The following is a 24,538-nucleotide window of genomic DNA, read 5'->3' as shown; positions in this document are numbered from 1 at the left end:
TACACTCAGACCTGAGATTGAGAAGTGTTGACCAGAAAGTGATCCAAAAACTGTGGTTGGGCAGCTGCAGGGATCGTTGAAAAGCAAAGCCAAAAGGTCGAACGACGAATCTGACCACAACATTAGTAGCAATAGCGTAAATGAACTGTTTTGAACTAAATGTGTAACAGATCTAGACTCTACTACACTAGATACTAGTACTACTGACTAGGAGGAGTCAGTAGTCAGTAGCACAGCCAAGTCGTAGCGGCACCATGATCGAAGACGATGAGACGCCAAGAGTGTCGGGCTGGAAATGAAAAGAGGTTCCGCGGAGTTCCTGTGTCGACTACGTGTCAAAACCTGCGAACGTGAACGGTCAACCACCATCATCAGCCCAGCGCGCCAGCTGCTGTTGTGTGTGTGCGTTGGTTGCATCATCGGATCGGTACGTCGGCCTTGCCAACTCTCTTTGGTGCTTTTCCGACAACAGAGTCACACACAGAGGCTGAGGAAAACCGCTTGCTTGTATCATGGCAGCTCCAGTTTTACGGTAAGCTTTACTCAGATAATTTCCGACAAGTTTATGATCTAAGGTAACATCATGTAGAATTCACTAGACAGTATGGAAGCAGTGCAATATTGTCAGGAACATGCACATACTGATTAACCGAAGCAAAAATCGTGTAAACAGTAGTCCCACACCTTTCAGTTCGTGCTGTCAAGTCTAGCTAGGTTGGACAAGCATTATTACCATGCCGCTGCGTGGTAGAGCCTAGACTATTGATAATTGGTCCTCCCAATTGACCCAACACCAGTTGCAGTCTCTTCCCTAAGGAATGTACTTGTGCTTTCACCCACCACGCATGTAGACGCTACGTAATAAGTTTAGGTAGAATCATGATGTACAGTACTACATGAAGGAATGACCGGAAGTCGACGAAGTCTCTTGACTCTGGATCTGGATCAATACGCTAGTTAGACAGAAAGATCCGTCTGTCCGGAGGACTCTTTTATATTTTGCCATTAACGCTGTCCTCCGTAGACAGACGGAAGGTTGCAGTACCCATTGCTGTGTGGATGTTCTTAACCACTGTCTCTATGGAAAATTGGGTGAGGTACCTCACCCTTCTCGATTGCGTCTCATTCACGGCCCTAGGTCGGCAAATTTAAGCTTGTATGGTGAATTTATTTTTTTAAGAATACGTTACACTCACCAGATTAATGAATAATCCAACATTTTAGGAGAATTTTCAAAGTAAAACACAGCCTGTCGCGTCGTCACATTCAAACTGCAGAAACATACACTATGAATCTATTAGCCAATCACATGCGAGGTACTTTCGACGTGTTTGTTTTACTAAAACACGTACCTCGCATGTGATTGGCTTAGCAATTGTTACAGATTCAAAATGGCGACTTACTGCTCGCGAACGGCGATGTTGCGATATCGATAAAATTTCTGCATTATAACCGAGGTTATGTGAGTATTTCGATTGCACAATGTGAGAAATTTATCCCAAATATTGCTGCATAATGTGTCATGTCATGTCATACTTGTTTGAATGTAAAAAAGCTGTCTGAAATTTGGTTTATCGTAACGTTTGATCTGTGCGCGACTGCTCCACACAGGAGCCGCAATCATTGACTTCGGTCTGTATACGGAGGGGATCCGTGAAGCCAGACGCAGTCTCCGCGGAACATTCCCCGACGGACAGATACAGACCGATCTTTCGGTCAATACGCTAGTATGCTGCGCGCTGCTGGACCAGATGGTACATGATGTATAGTGCAGCGGGGAGAGAGGGCGCAGACTAATTAGTCGTAACGAAGGTGGTCTCAACAGGACCATTAAGTGTATAAAGACCCTACTACTATTAAACGTTAATAGATATCTAGGGTGTCTACTTCCGTATACTATAGACTAGGCCTACTCAATACTGATTTTGATCCCACCCCCACCCCCCCCCCCCCCCCCCCACTGATGATGATGATGATGACAGTATAATCTACTGATGAATGTGCATGCCATTCAGTAGTAGCATTTACGTAGCATATACCGTTACCAAAGATATTTCTTCAAGAGGATGCAGAGGGACAAATAAGTTCTGTATACTACACTAGACCTACTGAATACAATGCCAAAAGTCAAGGTAAATCAAGGTAACAGTAGTAGGTAAAATGAATCTTGTCTTGTCCAATGCTTGTTCTGTTTAGTTGGGTTGTCCTTGCCTTGATACCCCAAATTGGTAAGATTTCCTTTAATCCTCACAAAATCAAGAAGAAGAAGAAGAAGGAGAAGAAGAAATGAAAAGAATTATAATTGGTTGGAAATAATATCAACCATGAACAACGTATTGCAAATGCAAATGCAAATGCAAAATGCAAATTGCAAATGGGGTCTATGCACGCGCTGGATCCTGGCAGGGAGGTGTCTCACCTCCCTGATCCTGGAATCGTAGCTAGGTACACAGCTTCTTGAGTCGTACCGGGGCCAGCATTAGGGTTAGGCCCAAAGGTTAGAGTTTGAGAAAAAAATTTTTTTCCAGATATCATGTTTCCCCTAAAAATTCCACGTTTGACCCTTCACAGAACCCTTGGGAAGCTTGGGGTTGGAGGTGGAGCCATCTATGTTTCGGTGGAGCAAGGAGTTTGGGGATCTTCCCTTGACGGTGCTAAGACCATGAGGAGCCTCAGTGGTTCTCTGAAGACACAGGATGAGTACCTTAGACAAGTAAGATGTCATAAAAATCTGATCTTTGACCTTTTTCCTCAATGCATGTCATGAGGGCTAATGATGATAACACTGATGATGGTAAGCATGACTAGAAAAGCACTCCAAGGACGCAGACCTCTGTCAAGCAGCTCATTTCCATTCATACATGCTGAAATACATGCAGCTTGAACTCCCGAGTTCATTGGACCTATTTGCCAAAATATATAAAAATCCTTCAAAAATTCATACAAATTCCTGGATTACTACCAAACTTTAATCATCTGTTCCTTGTGTCAATAGCAACTTTTCCCGTAAGTTTCATCCAAATCCATATACAATGTACAACTTTTTGAATTATTTTGGGCACAGACTAACCAATGTCGACATAAACATAACCTCCTTCCTTGATGGAGGTAATAATAAGGGTGATAGCATTAATCATACTGGTGAGAGGTTTGCCAAAAAATAGCAGGGGTAATTATAATCACTGATATCATTATACAGATGTACATGTATACCAGGTACACATAATGTTATTCACAGGAAATCCCATGATGTTTTACTGAGCACACTCAAAGGTATTTTCACATTCAGTTGACTTTTTCTCATAGTCAGGCACACGGACAAGTAGTATTAGCACTGTTCAGTGCTTGTTTTGTGTGGAATTACACAACTTTTGTCATCTACCAGATGAATTAGGCCCCAATTTCTCATGTGTGCAAGTAGAAGAATTATTGCATGTGACCCTACCACACATAGAAAAGTTCGGTATCACTTAAGAACATTGACACTATACATTGAGAAACTTGTGACCCCAAAATACTTCCTAGATGCTGATTGACATTAAGATAATCATTATCTATGTTGATGAAAAGGTGGGGATGTCTACCAAGAGTTTCATATTTAAACAAATACAGTGTATTTATGCAATGTGTTGTGTCTTTTGGCTCTGAATTGACAAGATTAGATGAAGTGGATGATAAGGATGTAGTGATTGAGTACAGTGCACTCCCGTTACAACGAACACCGTTATAACGAAATTTCGTTATAACAAAGTAAAACTTCTGGTCCCAAAATTATTGCCATTAAAGTCTATGGTACAAAATTCGCTTATAACGAACATGGTTATAGCGAAATTTTCGTTATAACGAAATCTTTTCCGAACACCACTGACAAAGAAAAACAAAAGAAATGTGCTCCGTTATAACGAAATGCGGATCGCTTTTGAAAATACGTAGCGGAACAAGGCATTTACAGCATCTCTGCATGGGCGAACGCGTCACATCACTGTGTGTTCGCTTGGTGTGTCACGCATAGTTTCTGAGGGGAACTTGCGTTATTGTGATACAATAATCTGAAATTGATTAACTATTTGTGTTATTGTTCACATAGCTTTCCAGTGTATGACGAGTATTCAACAAACAGAATATCATATATGCATGGCTTCCTTGTTTTCTTTATATATTGTATTTGTTCGGTTATAACGTAATTTCGTTATAACGAAAGAAAACTGCCGGTCCCGAGCATTTCGTTATAACGGGAGTGCACTGTAATCAATTTCAGTGCCTTGCTTCATATCTTCCTAATAGATACCTTCATCAGAGCAGCTGTCAAGTAACCTTAAACAAGGTTGGAATTCAGGTAAACAACCTACTCACATGTAGAATCACCTATGCATATGTAGAATCATAAGATGCTTTGTATGATCATAAGTGCATATCAGCCTAATTTCCTTTCCTGATGCCAGTGCATCCACTCAGATGTGTGCCCACATTAAAATGAAATGAGATGAAACATATAATTGAATTCAATTGAATTAATTGTGCCACACTTTTTTGTGAGCATGTTTGTGTGTGCTGGTGTTGATGTTCTAAGGCAAGAAACTGCTGTAAATGAAAAATACAATATTGGAGTTCAACCTACTGAACAAGGGGCCATGCACCTCTGCTATGAGAAATCATCATCAAGACATTTTGATGCTCCAGAATTGACTGTCAGTATTCACTTTGGGGAAAAAATACACTATGTATTGGGCAAAAAACAACTGCACATTATTCAAGCTGCTATCCCATGAAGTGAAAGTGTTGACAGTATGTCAGTGGAACTTTTGATTTATCAGAGCCCATTGAAAATCAATATTCCATTTACTCTTTTTCATATTTCATCTTACTGCATGGGGCTGCATGACAAGATGAGTATAAGAGTGAAGCATAGTGCACTGTATGCTTTAATATGCATTTCTATGTCTGCTTTTCTTGTTCACTTTATCATGATGCCATGAAGATATTGTGTTATTTTCTTTATCATTTGTGTTTCTGCTTTGATATCATGGATATTTTGCAGGTGTGAAGTGGACATTTTCATCGCTAGCAGCAGGGCCAGAGAAAGTGAAGGAACTTGGCAATCAGGCTGTGGGATACATCACGGATGCAGGCAAATGAATGACAGCTTTGTGAAGCAACCAGTGAGAAGGTTGTCAAGGACTAACAGCGTCTGCACTTTGACTTTTAAAATCATGGATCGTAAAGTCATCAGTCAGAGCTTAGTGCTATCTTCATTATGCATGAATATGGACTTGATCATGATCAGAGTTCAGACAATGTTCCAAACAGAGACTTGAATTTGAACATTTTAGCTGTGGCTAGGATCCTGCGTGATGTGTAAATAACATCCTGTGAATCTTCTCTTCTGTGAGTGGAATGAGGGGAATCTCTCTGAGTGGGATCATGCTGCAATTTGTACAGCCCTCTACAATGGATTACTTACAGTTTATAGTAAAAAGTTCATGGGTTTAAAAAAGACATTGTTTATGCTTTCTGGTCAATTTGAGAAAAAAAAATGCATACATTCAGATGTTAGATTTATAACAGAATTATTTGCAAACAACCCATTTGTTGTTGTTTTTTTTTAATGTCTGTGGATATCCACCACCTATAAAGAGTCTTCCTCTAAACTTTTTTGGAAGAAATTTGAAATTGGGAAGTCTTCATTTTCGATATGGGTGGTAAATTTTTCAGTTGGCAAAGCAAGGAATGAAATATAAATCATAAATAATGTACACGTGGTACAGACACATAGTACCAAGATTCATACAGGTCATATTGTACACAGCCGATATCTTGAAGGACCCCCCCCCCCCCATAAATGCATATTGGGTTTTATCCAAATTTGTTTCTTACTGATTTACTATGTTATGTGCATTATTCATATGCTAGTCATAAGACTCTAAAGGTGATCAGAATAGGTCCAAGAGATCGCAAAGTTGAATACATGTAGTCTGTGTTTTAAACATGTATTTTCTTTATCTCTGAATGTGATGTGCTTGGAATAATTGGCATGTGTATATGAATAAAATGCTATCACATTACACCAAATGTTCACAGCCTTGTTATTTTAGGTGCCATGTGCTGGCCCTTGTACAAAATTAAAGAGAACTTTGTCAAAATTGCATTTAGATGAACCTGTGTGTGAAAACTGCCATCTGCTATAAGTCCAATATATATGCAGTTACTTATTCATGGCTTTGCTATTGATCATGTAACACTTTTTATATTTTTTATGATAACTTGTGGATTCTGCCTTGATTTTTCCCCTCAATGTCTCTGACCGTTCTGGCTGTGGATAAGTAAAATGTGGCTCAGGTTTGACAGGCATACAAATACGAGAATCAAGTATTGCTGTTATGCAGATGAGAGTGTTAAGTCACAGCCCCTTCTATATTCTCAAACAAACTGATGTTGGTACGTACCATATATATTCACCGAGTGGTAATCTTCAATAATACAAAGGCATGCATAGACCTCAAACATATATCAGCTCATTATGATATGAAATGATGAGTGATGTTGGAGAGATGTGAATATTGTAATGTCATATGCAAAAAAACAGATTATGTAAAGAAGATATCAAGAAAATTCTACATATTTTCAATTTTATCGCATAGTAAAAGAGCTCTTGCCTCTTTCACTGATGTGTTCTAATTACATCGCTTTATTCACACAATCCACATGTCTTATGAAGGTGGACTTGTCCTTTAAGTTGCTGATCTCATATACAAATTGAACAAGGCTCCACACTGAGTGTGTGTGTTTATGTGCATGTGGCCCATTCGGGCCATCAGAATCATCAAATTAAATATCTTTAGTAATTTTTTAGTAAATTTGGTGCCCCCCCCCAAAAAAAAAAGAAAGGTGGACTTGTCCTTAATGCATGTTCAGCATGAAGAAGGCCACTGTAAGTAAGTGCGATCAAAATAGATAGAACGAAACACCTCAACTGATTGAATTTTAAATTGATTTCAGATTCCCCTTTTTCTATCATTTTTTTTTAGTAGGCCCCTAACACCCTGAAAAAAGAAACATTCATTATCACATATATTCAGAACACAATCACCCTCAACAGTGCTCAAAAATGTATATGTTTGTGTTCATGTGTGTTCATGTTATGTTCAGTTGGGGTAGGCCCTACAGATACGAGAGTTTGTCCGTGCGTGCAAGTAGGTGTACAATTCACAAGAACAATTTCTTCACTTCCTTTGTTCTCATAATACCTATCACATTGTACAGCTGTACCTGTATATCTACACTCAGCAAAAAAGAAAAAGAAAGAAAAAGAGAAAGCAAATTTTTTTTGTTTAGTTCATAATTTTCTTAGAAGAGTTTGATGAAAATCAATGTATTATATACCATATTACAGAATATCTTTATTTCATTCATGAATGTAATTTAGTAATTTAAGAATTCATTAACAAATTCAAGAACCAAATATAATTTAAAATTTTCTTATTTGAGAGATCAATTGAAAATCCTACCATTTTTGTTAATATTGCTTCTCTCATTTCATTTGAATTGGATTTGACAGAAAATTCTTCATTTTTGTTGATCACTTTAAGCCTTTATTGATCTTTTTGGCTTCAAAGATATTACAGAGATCACAGGCATACTTTTGCAATTGACTTGATTGGGTTTTTTTGTGTGTGTGTGTGTTAAATTTGTCTTTTGTTCTTATTTACATGGAAGAGTATGTGGATGAATTACGCATGAATGACAACTTGTTCATTTTTTCAGCTTTTACTTTTGTGCCTTGGAAGAGAAAAACAATGGTGTTCACTCATGCGTAAAGTTTTCCTTTTTATTGACTTACCAAGTTGATAGCCAATTGAAATACCTTTCATATGGTATATATACCTTAACATTTGCCCAAAAATTCTGAGAAATATAAACATGAAAAATGTTTACTTTCTTTCTTTTTTGCCGAGTGTATATACGTACGGTATGTAGGCCTATAGATATTTTTTCTTTCTCCCCCCCCCCTCTCTCTGTCTTTTCTATGTACATGTACAGTATACTGTTTGATAAAAAGACACACTTATTGTACAGTGTACTGCCGTAATAGATTAGGTAGATCAAGACAAAAATAATGCATCTGGACACGTTTTGGTTTGTGAATGTTTGTCATTGTTTTGCTCATCTTCTCAAATATGTCTTTTTCTCTCCTTGTGTGGAAGTTAATTGATTACCTGGTACTCAAATCTTACTTTATCTTACGTTTTAGATTTAAGTCAATATGTTTCATTTTATTTTCATTGCTTCCTTTTGTTTGATGATGGTACATACGTTACACAAATAAAATACCAGTACCGTGTTTACCCGGCGGCCAGGGAAGCTAGAATTTCCCGCAATGGTAACGTGTCATTAACTGCTTTGACAAATTACATTTGAGTAACACTTGTATTACTTGTAAAGTAACTGCCATATAGAATGGCATATCCCCTAGTAAAACCATTATAAAATATTGTAGATTCAAACGTATTATAATCAAATGTATTAGATAATTAAAAGTACGGCTGAATTACAGTTTGTAATTTAATCACTGAGACCCTTATAAATTGACCATCCAGCTTCGAACCTACCGACTTACCTCTAGCTGCTAGCTAGTTAACCAGCTACAATTCGTGTTTCTATCGGTAGCATGTGTACATCAGCGTTGCCAGGTCCCAACAGAGCAAAATCACCAAAAGGCTTGTAAAAAATCACCAAAAGCCATCAAAAATCACCAAATTTGGAAAAGCGTAGGTAAAGCTTCAATTTCAAGACAAAATTATATCAATAAACCTTTATCAAACACTGCGCCGGTCTCGGTGCAATTTTCGGCGCACCGTAGTCACACACACTAAGTGCAAAATGTGTACGATGTGTATGGATATCAGCTGGATATATGACTATGAGTGTTTGTGTGTGTCGCTGTGACCAAAAAAAAAAGGGGGGCACATGTTATGTTTCTGCAGGAAATAAGGGGAAAACTTTGGGCAAAATGCATTTTCGTTTTCAATTAGTGTGATTATTTTTCATGGGTCTAAAAATCACCAAAAAGTTACCAAAAATCACCAAATTTTGATTTGGTTACCAGGCTAAAATTTTGTCACCAAACAACTTCAAAAATCACCAAATTTCACCCTTTTTGGTTCCCGAAATCACCATCTGGCAACACTGGTGTACATATTGTGCCAAGCGAATTAAACAAGCTAAAAAACGCATGGGCTAGCTTCGTGCAGTTCAACCTGAAGGATACGTGTGGCAAGTGGATACGTACACTTGGTTGCCTGTGTACTGCGACTGACCGCCTGCAGAAGAAGTACCGAAATTGTTCATGATGGTGGCTCTTGAATTTCTTGACGAAGTTAGGCGCATGAATAAGCGCCAGGTAACGTGCCTTTTGGTTCCTTTCTTCCTCAAGTTCTCACGTCGTAGGTATTCAAGAAGTAATGATCCACGTCAGTTACATTTCGGTCCCACCTATTCGCATTCCCGCAGTTTCCGGAATGGGTAAAAGTGGGTGAATAGTGACCATATGGCATTACTCAAGCCATTAGCTTTCACAACAGGTTACATTCGGTCAGTCAAGATTTTCTAGTACAGTATGCTATTTCAATGTGTTGCATTTACTTTCAGAGTTGGAATGAATTGTAGGTCTGGAGCTACACAGCTTGTGCCAGTGTGAATTCAGATGAAATGAGGTTGGGCACGAATTTGAACAAGAGCAGAAAATTTAATTCAATCAGAATCTGGACTCCGGAGTCATGGACTGTACTTGGAAATCGAAGTGTAAAATTAATTAACTAGTTAGTGTGAGTGTAGTACAGTGTTGTGTTTAGCAACCTCAATCCTAGCCCAATCGGACGCCATGTGGGCACAGCATCTGCCATGCTCGGCCTGTTGCTACGCGCTAGTCTTGATCTTGTGTACAGCGACAGGGCAGGGCTGGCTGTGTGTAATTTACTACTAGATCTAGTCTGTAGTACCAGTAGATCTAGTTGACCTAGATATATCTTGGTCAGTAGATTTCTAAATGTAAAATTGAATGTAACAACTAACGTTGCACTACAGGTACAGCAGAGACTCCAACTCTCCGGCTTTAGACGGGAGATCTCCCGCCGAAAGCCCATTTTGGCAAAATCTCCCGTTCTCCCGCTTGAGAGTTAATTTCTCCCGCCCTGGCTCTGTGTCTCCTGCTTGAAATGATTTCTTACTTTTTTGTCTTATCATGTTGAAAAATATGCCTTAGATAGCATGAGAGAGCATCAAGAACCCTAATTATTGGAGCTTCCAGGGCCCAATGCAAGCAGGCCCTAGACCCCGGCTGCAAGGAACTTCGCGCTCGTGATATGCGCTTCGCGCACATCAAGCTGGAGTCTCCCATTTGCTAGGGGTTTCAGGCGGGAGAATCTCCAGATCAGAAGGTGCTTGGGGTTGGAGTCTCGGGTACAGTTGTAATGAAAATATGTTGGTAGGTATCGAAATGACACAAGCACAATTATGCATAATCACAGGTAATCTAGTCTATATTCAAAACAGGCAAGAACAGTTGTGAACTGTTTCCAACATATAGTAATTTCAAAATACATAGTATAGTGAGTATCAGTTCTCGAACCAAAACTAACCACCCCTGCCAAAATTTGACCATGCGCTAAAAGGATACTAAGTAATGAGTAGTCAAGCATTGGTGGTCTAATTTTGGGTGGCTTACTTATATATATGTAATGATGATTGATGTGCTTTGTTAAAGATCCAGCGCACATGCAGTGAGTATAGACCTACTGTATATCAAATTATGAATTCAAACAAAAATGGTTAAAAAAATAGTTTTTATATTTCAATTCAATTCAATTCAATTCGTTTATTCATCTCAATCATCATAAAAACAAATAATACATTGTGAGATCAACATACCAAAAAGAAAAAGAAATATTGATGAGGAGAACGGGGACTACAAAAAGCAATAGCTTGAAAAGGCGTAAAGCCCCCAGATAACAATAGTAAATAGAATGCATGTACATGTACATGACGAAGTGAACAGAATTTTTAAATGAAGTAAAATAATGAACTGCTTGAAATTGTACATAAAACACAGGAAATACTATACATTGAAATGAAAAAAAAATAAATAAATAAGGAGGTCTTAGCCCAGTGAAGTACGACGAAGTGAAGTGACTATTGGCTACAGGATAATTGAATTTAAAACGTGAGCGAGTATTATATTGGTGAACATCTATATTGTGGCGAAATAGATTAGAAATATTGACTGGCGCCAAATTGTTATTAACATAAAACATTAAATTAGCGATTTTGAATCTATAAATATCATATATTGTTAAGGTTTTTAAACGCACAGAATTTTTATTTGATATTCAGTTTAAAATCAAAACTTGTGTTGACTTACAGTGTAGGTGTTTGCTTAATATTTGAGTTTCATAGTTTGAATCTTGTGGCTCACAAGGCAGATTAAATGGATTTTGTTTGTCATCATCGCAGCTCTTCTATCAAGTGCTAAACTTTGGCATGATAGTGTCATCTGCTCTCATGATATGGAAAGGACTGATGGTTGTGACAGGGAGTGAGAGCCCCATTGTTGTGGTCCTCAGGTGAGTCATGCTGTCTTCAGGCTCTTTTTGTTTTTACCAGCACTTTTTGTTCATGCCTTTCTTTGTTTCTCTTTGTTTCCCTTTCCTCTTAAAGATATCTCATTTTCTGTCTCTTCTTCTGCACTCATCATCCCATATCAATTTCTTATTTTTGTAGATTATCACATCATTCTAGTATTTGGCTGAAGGCATACTTGGTATCTATTTCAAGTTCTTTTTCTTTTATCCCTATTTTTCCCCTCTTCTGCCTGCTTCTTTCTCTGCTTTATTCTTCAGATGAACCCCTTTCTCCTTCCCTTGTCTTTCTCCCCCTTTTTTCCCCTTCTCTTCCACTTGTACTTTCTCCATCTTTCCCTTTCCCTTTTGTATATCTTTCTGATTTTTCTACAAGAAAAAAAAAGATTAAGGTTTTGGGGGCAAGAACACTCAAATTGCAAGTCTTTGCTCTTCCACAACTCATCTAGAGATCAATGCAAAAAAGCCCCCACAAAACTGTATAATGCAACAAACAAATTGGAACAGTAGTTCATGCATATCTACATTTGTACATGATATTCATGTCTAAATGATAGCATTGAAATGGAAAGGGGAAGATGTACAATTGTAGGTCTGAATACCTAGTACCGTCTGATTGTCTTCAATGTTAGATTTTTCTTGGTTGAGCTACATAGCATTTTAGTGCTTTTACTTTTGCATTGCATTTCTATTTTTCTTTCCATCTCCTTCTTTTCTTTTCTTTTTTGGCTACATAAAAAAGAAAAAAATGATGAATGCACTGCACACCAAATGAATTTGAGGTGGCTTTTACTATATTTATTGACTTTTTTATGCCTCCGCAACGAAGTGGCCGGAGGCATTATGTTTTCGGGTCGTCCGTCCGTCCGTCCGTCCGTCCGTCCGTCCGTCCCGTTTTGTTTTTGTCGATATCTCAAGAAACGTGTGGTGGTTTTACATCAAACTTGGTATGAGGGTATATCCTTGGGGGATAATACTTTGTGTGGTTTTTAGGGTCACAGGCTCAAAGGTCAAAGGTCACAGGTTTATTTTGTGAAAATTTTTTTTTTGAAATTTCATGTTTTTCTCCATATCTCGCAAATGGTTCAAGGTATCTTCATGGAACTTAGTATATATGCTTGTACCGATGGGCAGTGATTATCTAGGGAAGTTGGGGGTCATGGGTCAAAGGTCAGGGGGTCAAAGGTCAAGGTCAACTCCTCAAAATATCACTACTTTCCTTAAAATGCAATATGCCTGAAGGTTTTTTTTTTTAACTTGATGTATGGCATGTATTACCCAATATACATTTTTGGGGAAGTTTCTTGCCAAAAGGTCAAAGGTCAAAAGGTAAAAGATCAAGTGAAAGTGCTAAAACTTTTTCCTCCATATCTCGAAAGTAACTCAAGGTATCATCATGAAACTTACATATTTATGCATGTTCAACCTAACAGTGATTCTCTTTGGAACTGTGAGGTCAAAGGTCAAAGGCCAGGTTTAGATAATGCTATTTTCCCATTTGATACTGAAATTATACTTTATCTCAATACCTTGAAAATTACTCAATGCATAAACTTATAAAAGGGTCAAAAGTCAAGTAAAAATCATCAGTTCCCCAAATACCTGCACTCTGACATTTTAATCATTCATCCAATTGAACCTAGTTCTAGGAAAGTGAACATTCAGCACATTTGTGTCAAACCTGTCATTTTAATATTTTGCCAATTGTGTGAAACTGTCATCACACTTTGTCAAGACATTGTACTATAGACCTATTAGGAGAACCATGCATTATGGCGGAGGCATATCAGTAGCCGTAGCGATATATCTAGTTTTAATATATTATGATTATTCTACTGCATGCCATGATAACTGTATTCTGTGATTTTTAAATATAGTGGCAGTATGGAGCCTGCATTCCACCGTGGTGACCTCCTATTCCTCACAAACTATCAAGAAGATCCCATTCGGGTTGGTGAGATTGTGGTGTTCAAGATCGAAGGAAGAGACATTCCCATCGTGCACAGAGTCCTTCGTCTACATGAGAAGTAAGATTTGCCCAGCAGCACACTGAACAGTACATTCGGATTCTGTTACTTACTAATGCCTGCAGCAAAGTGGCATAATATAAGATATTAAAGTGAGGACATACACCAATTCAAATGTTTGAAAGAATCCACTCAATTTGTACAATGGAGTTAGATCTTGATTGGACTCGGATTGTCTCTAGTATGTCCTGATTCACATCATAAAGAAGTGAAACGAATTTCATATTGTGTTACGTACCACATTGCTGTTATACACTAATAGTATACATGTATTGCCTTTCTCTAATATTGATATTATCATTAGTTTCTGTTCAGGCCAGGCATATCACATGGAAAACAACTGTTTTCTGTCTTTTGCATTATGTATTTCAATTCAATTAACATGAATGGGAACAGGACCTTTCTTAAAAGATTTTCTGTAAAAATCTTTAATAATTTTGTTTTATTAGTAATGTATCTATGTTTTTCAAATACAACTAGTCAGACAACAACCACACAGCAAGTGAAAACACTTTTAATTTAATTACTAACTTCTCTCCTCCTTTTACACCACTTACTTTTGTCCAAAACAAATGCTTATCTCTAGAGAGTATCTGTTCTTGTAATGCAATTTTCTTCCTTAAATCATCCAAAATATTGGTTTATTAAGTCATTTAGTATGTCTCTAAAGAGGATGAACAAGAGAGAGATTGATAATTTCTTATATGCTGGCCTTGTTCTCCTACAGGGAAGATGGAACAGTCAAGTTTTTAACAAAAGGTGATAATAATATGGTAGATGACAGGGGGCTGTACGCCAAGGGCCAACTCTGGCTGGAGAGGAAAGATGTCGTCGGCAGAGCGAGAGGTTTTGTTCCATACATTGGCAATGTTACAATTATGATGAACGACTACCCTAAATTAAAGGTAAGCATCAAAATTGAAAATACCAGGTTATTGTCTTGTTTTGTTTATTTGTTTGTTTGTTTGTTTGTGGTCATACCAAGAGGCCAACAAACCTATGCTATTCTTCTATCAGTTTTGTTCTCTTTCTGTAGGAAAACTGTGTGTGTCACAGTATACTGTACCTTTTCTAATATACTGTGCTTGTTTTGCTTTAAAACTCATATGAAGATGTACATAGTGATTAAGGCTGAGCTCAGTAGATTTTGAGTTTCGCTGACCCCATTCATGTGCCTTGTTTTGTGTATAGCAAAAGAGTTTGTGAGTCCATCAGCGCACGCTCTATTCATACCTCGTACCTGATCAATATTTTCATTGTTCAGTGGCACATGTAGTTGAACATGGAAAGGGGATACATGTACCACTTGACTGCATTTACACAGGCAGATAACCACCCTGCCAAAGGGGTACTGAAGGCTTTCTGAGAATTTGCGGGAGGAACGGTAGAGATGCAGAGGACTGCATGTATAGTTTGGCGAAGAATTTTATAAAAGATTGAGGATCTTGTCATAGCATCTGACAAAGTATGATGTGAATTAACACACACATTGTTGACAGTGTGTAATAACAAGCTTTATGTAGCCAATGGACCCATGGATTCATCTCACAAGTTAGTAAAATGTTGTTATTTCAAAGTTCAAAGGTGATGTAATTTTTTTATTTCCTACCTGCACATATCCAAAGACTCACAACATGAACCAGTACAAATATGTACTTGTGTTATGTGTGCAGATTAATGTTGTGTATGATTTTGTATGACTTTTTGAGGAGTCCTTTCACACGAAGACTACCTGTAGTAATAATTTTTCTGTGTTGCTAAATGGTTAATTCTTGCTAAATGGTTAATTGTGGTGACTCCAAATCAATTGCGCTGAATATACTTCATCCTTTCTCTTCACAGTATATTATTTTAGCAGGTCTTGGAGTGTTTGTCCTCATACATCGTGAATGATGTAGAATGCTGTCTCTTGCCAAACCAATCGACACAATAAAGCCCATGGTGGAATGAATGTACATACCTGCATCTTCAGCAGGATGTGGTCTCTTTTTGTTTGCCTGGAGTACTCTTAAATCTCATCACCGTGAACGTTCCAAGACGAGGCAAAATACTTCTACACTGAAACGAACAGATGGTTCAAGTAGTTGACAACCGTGAGTTGAGCAGTTACGAAGCAGATGGGCATAAAATCAGCACATGAAAGTCTCACAGGATTAACGCCCTTTTATTTCTTAATTGACAATGTGAAGGTAGATTGGTAAATATGCAGTAATGATGTTATATAAGGTATCTCACTTTCACCGAAGTATCCTTCATTTCTCTCACTGTACTACTGTTTTTCTCGATGTATACGTCAGTTGTTACTTGTTTGTTCACTTTATGATAAGCAGATGTAGGTTTGTCACTTAACATTTTTTTTTTTCATTCTCTTCTGCCTTGGTGATTGTAACACCCTTTGTCTCGAAAATTGCTTACAAAATTTAGATTTAAATACACAAATTGTGCTGCAGGGCTATGAATTAGTTTCACTAAACCAGTTCTTGCAGTGACCGTGAATCATGAGATGCAGTGTGGTATTGGAAATGAAGTAGCATATTTATTTATGGGCAGTACCCGTAAGTGAAGAAGATTTGAATTGTTTGCCGTACAAAATGCATTACTTGGTAGTAGAAATTAAAAAGGGTTGTATTTGTTTTGTTAACCATACTTATGTCTTACTGCTCAAGAAATGCAGACTAGACCTACTGCATCAGGTATCTATCCATGTTGACACCTGCAGCGTGTGCTGAAATTCAAGAGAAGACCTTCTACATTCATAGAATGTTTGAGACTAAGTTTTGTTTACAATTTGGGAATACATTGCACTGTGAACTGAAGGTGTGCATGCCATCAAAGTCTGATTGGTGTTTTGGAGACCCTTTGTGTTTGAAATATACCTGCTATTATTATTATTCATGTAATTGGATCGAAATTAAGAACTATCAAGCAGCTACAAGGCTGCAGTTTATGGCGCATCAAGCTTCTTTAGGTGGTTTGTGTATCTTCTTCTTTGTTCTTGTTGTAATTATTCATAAATATTATAAAGTGTTGATTATTTCATTCACCTCATCTGTTTCCATAAGGGTTTAAAATGCAAAGTTTTTGTACATTGTACAGTACACTCTTTCTATACCGACCCACCTGATACTAACTAGCAAAACACATATAGTGGTCCTTGCTTTGTTTGTTTGTTTGTTTGTTTGTCTTTTCATTTCATCAGGTTATGAAAACAATATAAGAGCTCACAAAGCAAGACTAGTTTTTACGTACACTAATAGGTTTATTTCAAAGCCCACAGTACTTCGAAAGAGCTCAATCAAACTACAATGTATATTATTCAGTCTTTATGACAATTTTGCACTAATACAGACCAAAGCGGAGGGACCATGCACCAATTCCAGGCTTTTATCTGGTCTGTGTTTGTTTAAATTTGGGGAAAAAAATTGATCCCATTTAACTTTTGTCTAATTTGTTGAATTTCATTGGTATTTGTTTGTCTTGTGATTTTGATTTGCGTATTTATTAACACAACTTTGTTTTCTTTTGCTTTAGGGTGTATTTGAGGCATTAAAGCAGAAAACTTGATTTGGTAGCAGTTGAAATGACAACAATTCTTGTGCTGATTTAGTTCTGAGCTCATGCACAGTAAATCGAAAGTATGACAATCACTTCTGGTGTACACAGTGTTTTATATGTCTTATATGCAAGAAGTTTGATTGGATAGTCATACAGTATCTAAATAAATTACAAACTTTTTCCTGTGTGGTCATTGTTTTGACCATCCGTTTTTAACTACGCTGTATCTCCTTGAGTTCACAACCAGTTATGTTACATTTCATGAGAATCTGTGTTAGATAACATTGTAAGGTGACATTGTACTGTACTCTTTTTCTTTGTAAAGTTAATGTCACGGGTGCATTAATAAAGAAAGATTTGTTAGTGATATGTGTGCTTGCATGCTAGATACATGAATATGCAGTCACATAAAACCTGAAAAAGACTGATTTAGGGTGAGGGGGTATTTTGCTGTCTTTTTTTTTTTTAAAGGAAGCAATTCACACACAATATAAAAAATCATGCCTGTGCTATAATGGCTTCTTTTTATATCACAATCCTCCAAAGCAAGACATGGCTTTGGAACACATGCATATTGCTTAGGGTCATTTTAGTGATCATTTACATGAAATACATTCTTATCAACAAACACATGTCTATTTTGAAAGACTTTATTGGCTGCAGGCAACTTTCAGTAGTTGCGATACTTTCAGACCTGTTTTGTACCAGTAACATGTACAAGGGAAAATGGTGCATGCATTTAGTGTTTCCACCATGTTGAAATTTCAGGATTTATTGCTTTACTTTACTGATCGTAAATTGGGAACAGAAAATTGGTAACTTTGAGGTTGTAAGTTTACCTGGGCTATTGACAGAAATTGTTCTCTTCATGTTGGTATGTGCTCATCTTTGTAAATATCCATAATTATTGCTTAATACTGATACTCATTATAACACATATATATTGAAATAATTTATTTCTATTCTGCCCACTATCTGTAATAGCTTTTGATTGTTGCCAGTATTATTTTCATACAATTATGTTGCAGTCAAACATAATGTAATTTAGACAGAGGAAGAAACACACAGTTGGAAATAATGAGTTCAGCATCATTTAATGTTTATAATGAGTCTTCTGTCCAAATGAGATACAGGACTTGTAGGGACAGATTTATGCAGGCCATTGACTCATGCATACTTCTGTATCCAGGAATGCCTTCATAAGTCATTTTGTGGAAAATGAAATACATGTACTGTAAATTGTCACGTATGCAGGTAGGCTAGCATTCCACGACATAAATTCTTGCTGAAGATTATGTGCCTATGAACTATGAATACAGGAATGATATAGATTTTTTTTTTTTTTTTTTTTGTGGTGAAGTACATGTATGTGTGTGTCAGAATTGAGAAATGTGTCCACTCTGTAGTGTGTTTAATTCTTTGGTGTGAAAAAAACTGTGTCAGTTTTATCAGTTTAACATAATCATCATTTTCATTGTCAGAGTAGATAAATGAATGTAATTAAGTTTTGCAAAATAATTAAGTTTTGCTTGTGATTTATTCAGATCAATTTTCATTCCCGATGGTCTTGCTACACATTTTAGTCAGTTTCACAAATTTTTTGATGATGCAAAAAATATGTAGTTGTAGATATGTGTATGTGGAAGAAGGAATTACCTGATGATGTTAATTTCTTTGAATGCATTCTGGAGATAGCATCTAAGATGGAGTCTTTGTGTTACATGTTTCTGTGCCTACATCTGCTGGTCTGTCCATTTATTCTTTGTTTCCATGATTACCCAATATCAACCTGATCAAAGTCAATTGTACAACTCACCTTGCAAAGATGAACCAAACAGCTTTTGGGATTATGAGGTCAAAGTAAGGGCCAAGGGTTAGGGTTACGGTTAGAATTATCAGCAACATAAATTAATTTACACATTAACTCTAGATGCATTCTACAAATTTCAGTCAGACTTGGTACAAGGCTATGAAAAGTCAGAGGTTTATTCTTTCAGTTGTTTTCATTGTAGATCTGGTTGTCAATTTCAAAGGCCAAGGTTATACAATGTATATTGAGATTACCTCATCTAGGTATAATGTCAGAAGTGCAGTTTTGTTGAAAAGGAGGGGGATTTTAGACCTCAATTTCCACTCATTTGATTGCGAGGTGACTTTGTCATTGTTTAGGAGTTACATTGTACAAGAATTTAAAAAAAAAAAATGAAATCATTTAGCCACCAGAAAAGGAAAATGGAATACACTTAGCCCAGATAGACCACACTTATCAAAATAAAATGACTTTTGACAGACTTTTTCGAGGTAGGTTTCTTTCTGTGTAGAATTCATGTAGCCTAGCATAGTTCTTCAGATCTTCTAAAGTGAAAGGTAAAAAATGAACATCATTTGTAGTACATGTATGCACTTGAGTTGCACATTCAACAATGATGTGAATGTTTGTATGATAGAAATGTTGAAATGTCCACAGTAGAAATAAGATGTCCATTCTCTGTTTTTTTCAAAATAAAATGCATATTGAAAATTTACATGTGTACCTCTCTTATCCAATTGAATTTATCCATGTCATTTCATGGCATACCTTTGAGTTTGGACAAAATCCTTCCATGCAAGGTACCCATTATATCTTTGTGGTTTCAATATCAGTTATGGAAAAGAGATTATGAATAATCTCTGATAACTCACATACCAATTACTTCTACACTTTCCCAATTATTTTTCATGTACAGTGAAACCATTGTAAAGAGCCCACTCCCCAAAAAGTACTACTTTTAGTGAAATTAATTTGGCGGCCCCGATTTTCCGTTACTAGTAGTGTATTTAGCGTGTCTCTTTTTCAGCACATGTACAATGAGGTACTAGTTAAACAACAGGAAAAGTTAGTAATCCCAGCGACCTTGTTAGAATAAGGATTCTCTGTACTGATCTATTCGTAAATCACCTTCATTTTTCAGTCATAGCTGGCACCTAGAATGTTGTAGCACAGCTAATCAGAAGTAATCAGGTCCTAGCACAATATATTTAAAAAAATAATAATTACGCAACCATGTAAAGAAAGAAGTACAAACATTATAGAGAAATCAAAGAAAGTATTGGATATGATACATTTTATTTTACTTTCACATGTAGACATGATCACATCATAAATATTGTTTCTTTGCTATCTTTTTAAAGTACAGAAACAAGTCGCTTTAATCAATTAAAAATCTACATCTCAATGATTAAATTTTGATAAATGTATTTCCATATACATATAATTAATTGTTTGCATAACAGTAGATGGACTGTGATTATTACATGATAATGAAACAAAACTGTTGTCTTGTAAATTGCAATCTTTTGTCATCAGGCAAAGGGAGACTCTTCGTCATCTTTATGCAGAAAATTATTTAAATGCATTCAGCATTATACTCCGCATTTTCCTCAAAGTCCGATGAGACAATCTAATCATAAAACTATTTTGCACAGAGTACATTTCAAAAACTCATTTGATTTCTGTGTACCCATTTGTGATTTGCCCCATCACACTACTTCCAGGAAATAAAGTTACATGAACCAAGACATCAATAAATTCTTGATACATGTAGTTGTGTAGCTCAACTTCCTCTGGGCTAAAAGTAATAAGTGATACCACTTCATTCTACGTTTCCAGCCGATTTTTTTTTTTTTTCCTAGCGGCATGAAGGAAGTAAGCACACCTAATATTGGCAGAATCAAGGTCAAAATATTATGAAACTCAACACAGTACAGTGCATCATTCTTTCTGGGTTTCCTTTTTAGTTGTGAGAAGTTACTGTAGGACCATGCTGAAAAAAAAAAATATGCTGCCTTTTCCCCAAACCACAGGAAAAGTCCTGTTCCACTTTCCTATTAAATCCTACATAGATGCAATTGCTGACAATAAATCAGATCAGGTCCCCTGTGTGAACAGGGCACACCATCAGACCAAATACAGTTGAAATCTTTCAGAAAACATACTTCCTGATGTCATAGTGCACACTTTCAACTTTTTGAATTCTTTTTATGACATAATGATCATCAACGGACAATGTTGATGTCTGAGCCTCCCTTTCAAACAATCTCAAATTCTGCGCTAACGAGGAGAAATATAATCTTAATAATGATAGCAAAGACATCAAGATTTCCAGTAGTGACATTTGACAATGTACTATTTATATTACGCTCCTAATGACTTCACCTAAATGAACTACACTAATCATTACAGAAATTCAGATTTCACATTTAAACCTACATATGGGAAACGGCATGCCATGATTATCAATACATGTATGAGTGTGGGGGAACAAACGATCTTAAATGATAATTTTCTGATCACTGTGACAGTGAACTTAATGAAAGACTTGAAAAATGGAGGGATTCACCAATTGGACGGAAGTCAGGATGAAAGAACAATTTGAAACACACGCATCATAACCTGATAACTTGTAGTCTACAAATGGCATAATGATGACGGCATATACAGTAGTTTATACAATCATACTTTCCACGTTATTATTAGACCATACCGTATTCTCTGTAATCACTTGGTTTCACTCCTACTTCATAGAACAACATCACACTTTGACATCATAGTCTTCATCAGGCATTCATGCATGCATTCAAGCACAACATTTGTATTCCCCATGGCTGTACAGTAATCATTTAACACGAGTACAATTTGGAACAATCATAGTCTAGAGATGTAACACATCTTCCTGTATATACCATTTTGTAGATACAATTGAAAGCTTGTTTCCCTACCCTCCTTTGCATTAGATGCCTGAGGTACATGTATGTCTTTGACAAGATGAAAGATATAGCTACACAATCTTGCCAGAATCTGCAGAAATACTGACAAACAGATGGATGAAAGTGTACGTCTATCCATATCACACAAATTTTCACCATGATGCATCATTACATATATGAAACATTGAAATATTTCCATTAAGTGGTGAGCCCGTTGAAGATGGGCTGATTTGGTTACAACACACATTTCCCATAGACACTTGCCCGAATATACTTAGGACTGGTCCTCAACGGGTTAAGTTATGGAAAGTCAATTCATGGCAAATCTGACCTCGGACGTCAAAACATGATCATGCAAGGCATTACTGGTACTATCATACATGACCCTGGGTCCGTTTTATGAAAGTCTTAAGAGAGACTTTCTCTCTCCTAAGGCACACTTAGGAGAGACTTTGCTAAAAACCATTTCATGAAAAAGCTATCGCATAAAGCTATCACATAAACTCAGACTGAGGAGAGACTTTGTGAAATGGTTTCTACTTCTCCGTGAAAGTCTCTCCTAGCTTTGAACGGCTTTGGCCATTCTAAGATTTATGTGATAGCTTCATGAAACGGACCCCAGGCTTGGATTCTGCAGTCCACGTATTACACAACTATTGCAACTGTCCACAACACAAATCAACACAGAACACCTACAGAGACTCCAACTCTCCCGTTTTCGACGGGAGATCTCCCGCCGAAAATCCATTTTTGCAATATCTCCCGTTCTCCCGTTTGAGATTTAATTTCTCCCGCCCTGGCTCTTTGTCTCCCGTTTGAGAGGATTTCTTACATATTTCTATCGTACGTTGAAAAAAACAAGCCTTAGATAGCACCAGAGAGCATCTAGAACCGTGGGAATTTCGCGCTTCGCACACATCAACTTTCAGTCTCCCGTTTGCTAGGGGTTTCAGGCGGGAGAATCTCCAGATCAGAAGGTACTTTGGGTTGGAGTCTCTGCACCTACATACAGCTAAAAAGTGTCTTGCTGCATATCTTGATGCAACAGACAATGAACACATACATTGTATTATGGCAAAATAATTTAGGAACTTTAGGCACCAATGAATGTAAGAATCTGCAAACAAAAACATGACACATCACTATTGCACAATTAAACGGGTAACAATGCACCACAGGACAGGTTCACACATATTAACACCAACCCCACACCTGATAACACAGAATTAAAGTACCCTGAATATCACCTGTACCTAAAATTGTTTGTGATATTCTCACATGAATATTTCTTGCTTGGGCAAGAAGGTGCCTCATCTGGTACAGGAAATAATTTCCGACATGAATTATGAGCACAGCTCACATTAAATACCATTTACACATTTCACAGTATTGAAAATATGCTGGTAGAGAAAACAGTCTGGTATTTTCCTTAGAAATTATAACCCATAATGACGGCACAGGTTTCCTTACATTCTAATACATGGTCAACAAGAAACTACAGACCATTCATGGAATTGGAGCATACAAGCGAACTAATACCTGTTGACTACTTAATACACCGTACATTTTGTGGTGTTTCTGTTTTCACAAATCAACTGATCATTGCAAAATGAGCAATAAATTCACATTAACATTGCCTTTCATAACAAAAATGATGTATAATTATGATAAAAGATGGGAATAGTACTTTTTCCTTGCACTGTCAATTTGAATCTCGATCATGAACCCAACCACTGGAAATTGTCTTACAAGTCCCAATCGCAAAATATAAGCTGTATACAGTCGCGTTATTTGTGTGAAGATGATACATCAAACAGGCATAGATATGAAAGTTGTACATGTATTGTGAAATTCATTTATTATCTATCAAAAAAATTTGGGAGCTGTACCTTTCTCTTGAGAAATCTTCACTCTCCATTATCATACCACAGACAACTAAGTATTCAGAATTATGGCACAAGACTTCATTCATTCAACATACAAACAAGGCTCAGAAAAAGTACACACAATCCAGCAGTGTGGAATGTATAACTTAGCATTCAAATTGTGCATACCAGTGGTACACTTTGTCATTCAATCCAAAGGATAAGATGGACGGATGAATTATTGGATAAACAAATGCAAAAGCTGGATATTTTTAACCATTCACTGGTTTCATCTGTACACAGCCTTGCTTCTTCGAATTGCATTTTCAGCGCACTTCAAATATGACATACATTCAGAAAATTCACACAATAACGTCATATTTACAAATAATGGATGGATAGAGGCTCAGAAGACATGGATTGGTGGATAGATGAATCAAAATTTCTTATTTGCATACATTGTCATCTTTATTTCACAGATTTTATTACTTCATCATAAATGCTCAGTAATAATCTCAGAGCTTTTATTCACACACTAATCATGTGTCTACCTGAGCATTTGTGTGTGCATATGATTTCTGCTTTCAACACAGTATACTGCAGTGAAGATAATGTCATTGCTTCATCAAGGAAGAAATACAGTGTGAGTAAGTGAATATAATCGTGGATCGGATTGACAGATGGATAGATGAATGGATGGATGGACGGTTGGATG

General features: G+C 36.9%; 2 protein-coding genes across 2 annotated transcripts; both read left to right on the top strand.

The window, feature by feature from the left end:
• Nucleotides 1-455: 455 nt before the first annotated feature.
• LOC139725813 (MICOS complex subunit MIC13-like) lies at nt 456-6,040 on the top strand. The gene is made up of 4 exons (XM_071636894.1): nt 456-532; nt 2,572-2,713; nt 4,285-4,336; nt 5,039-6,040. Exons 1-4 carry the CDS (start codon nt 513-515, stop codon nt 5,134-5,136), a joined length of 312 nt encoding a protein of 103 aa, XP_071492995.1. The 5' UTR covers nt 456-512; the 3' UTR covers nt 5,137-6,040.
• A 3,241-nt stretch (nt 6,041-9,281) lies between these two features.
• On the top strand, nt 9,282-16,739 carry LOC139725811 (signal peptidase complex catalytic subunit SEC11A). Its single transcript, XM_071636890.1, has 5 exons — nt 9,282-9,397; nt 11,506-11,615; nt 13,508-13,657; nt 14,385-14,562; nt 15,500-16,739. The coding sequence occupies exons 1-5, from the start codon at nt 9,344-9,346 to the stop codon at nt 15,548-15,550; spliced, it is 543 nt and encodes a 180-aa protein (XP_071492991.1). The 5' UTR covers nt 9,282-9,343; the 3' UTR covers nt 15,551-16,739.
• Nucleotides 16,740-24,538: the final 7,799 nt, after the last annotated feature.

This window comes from Diadema antillarum, unplaced genomic scaffold (assembly GCF_040938485.1).
Source record: "Diadema antillarum isolate AM-2024a unplaced genomic scaffold, OU_Dant_1.0 seq00000059_RagTag, whole genome shotgun sequence".
NCBI classification, from domain to species: Eukaryota; Metazoa; Echinodermata; class Echinoidea; order Diadematoida; family Diadematidae; genus Diadema; species Diadema antillarum.
The sequence above is the reverse complement of the archived record's forward strand: the minus strand, read 5'-3'. Positions and strand labels throughout refer to the sequence as shown.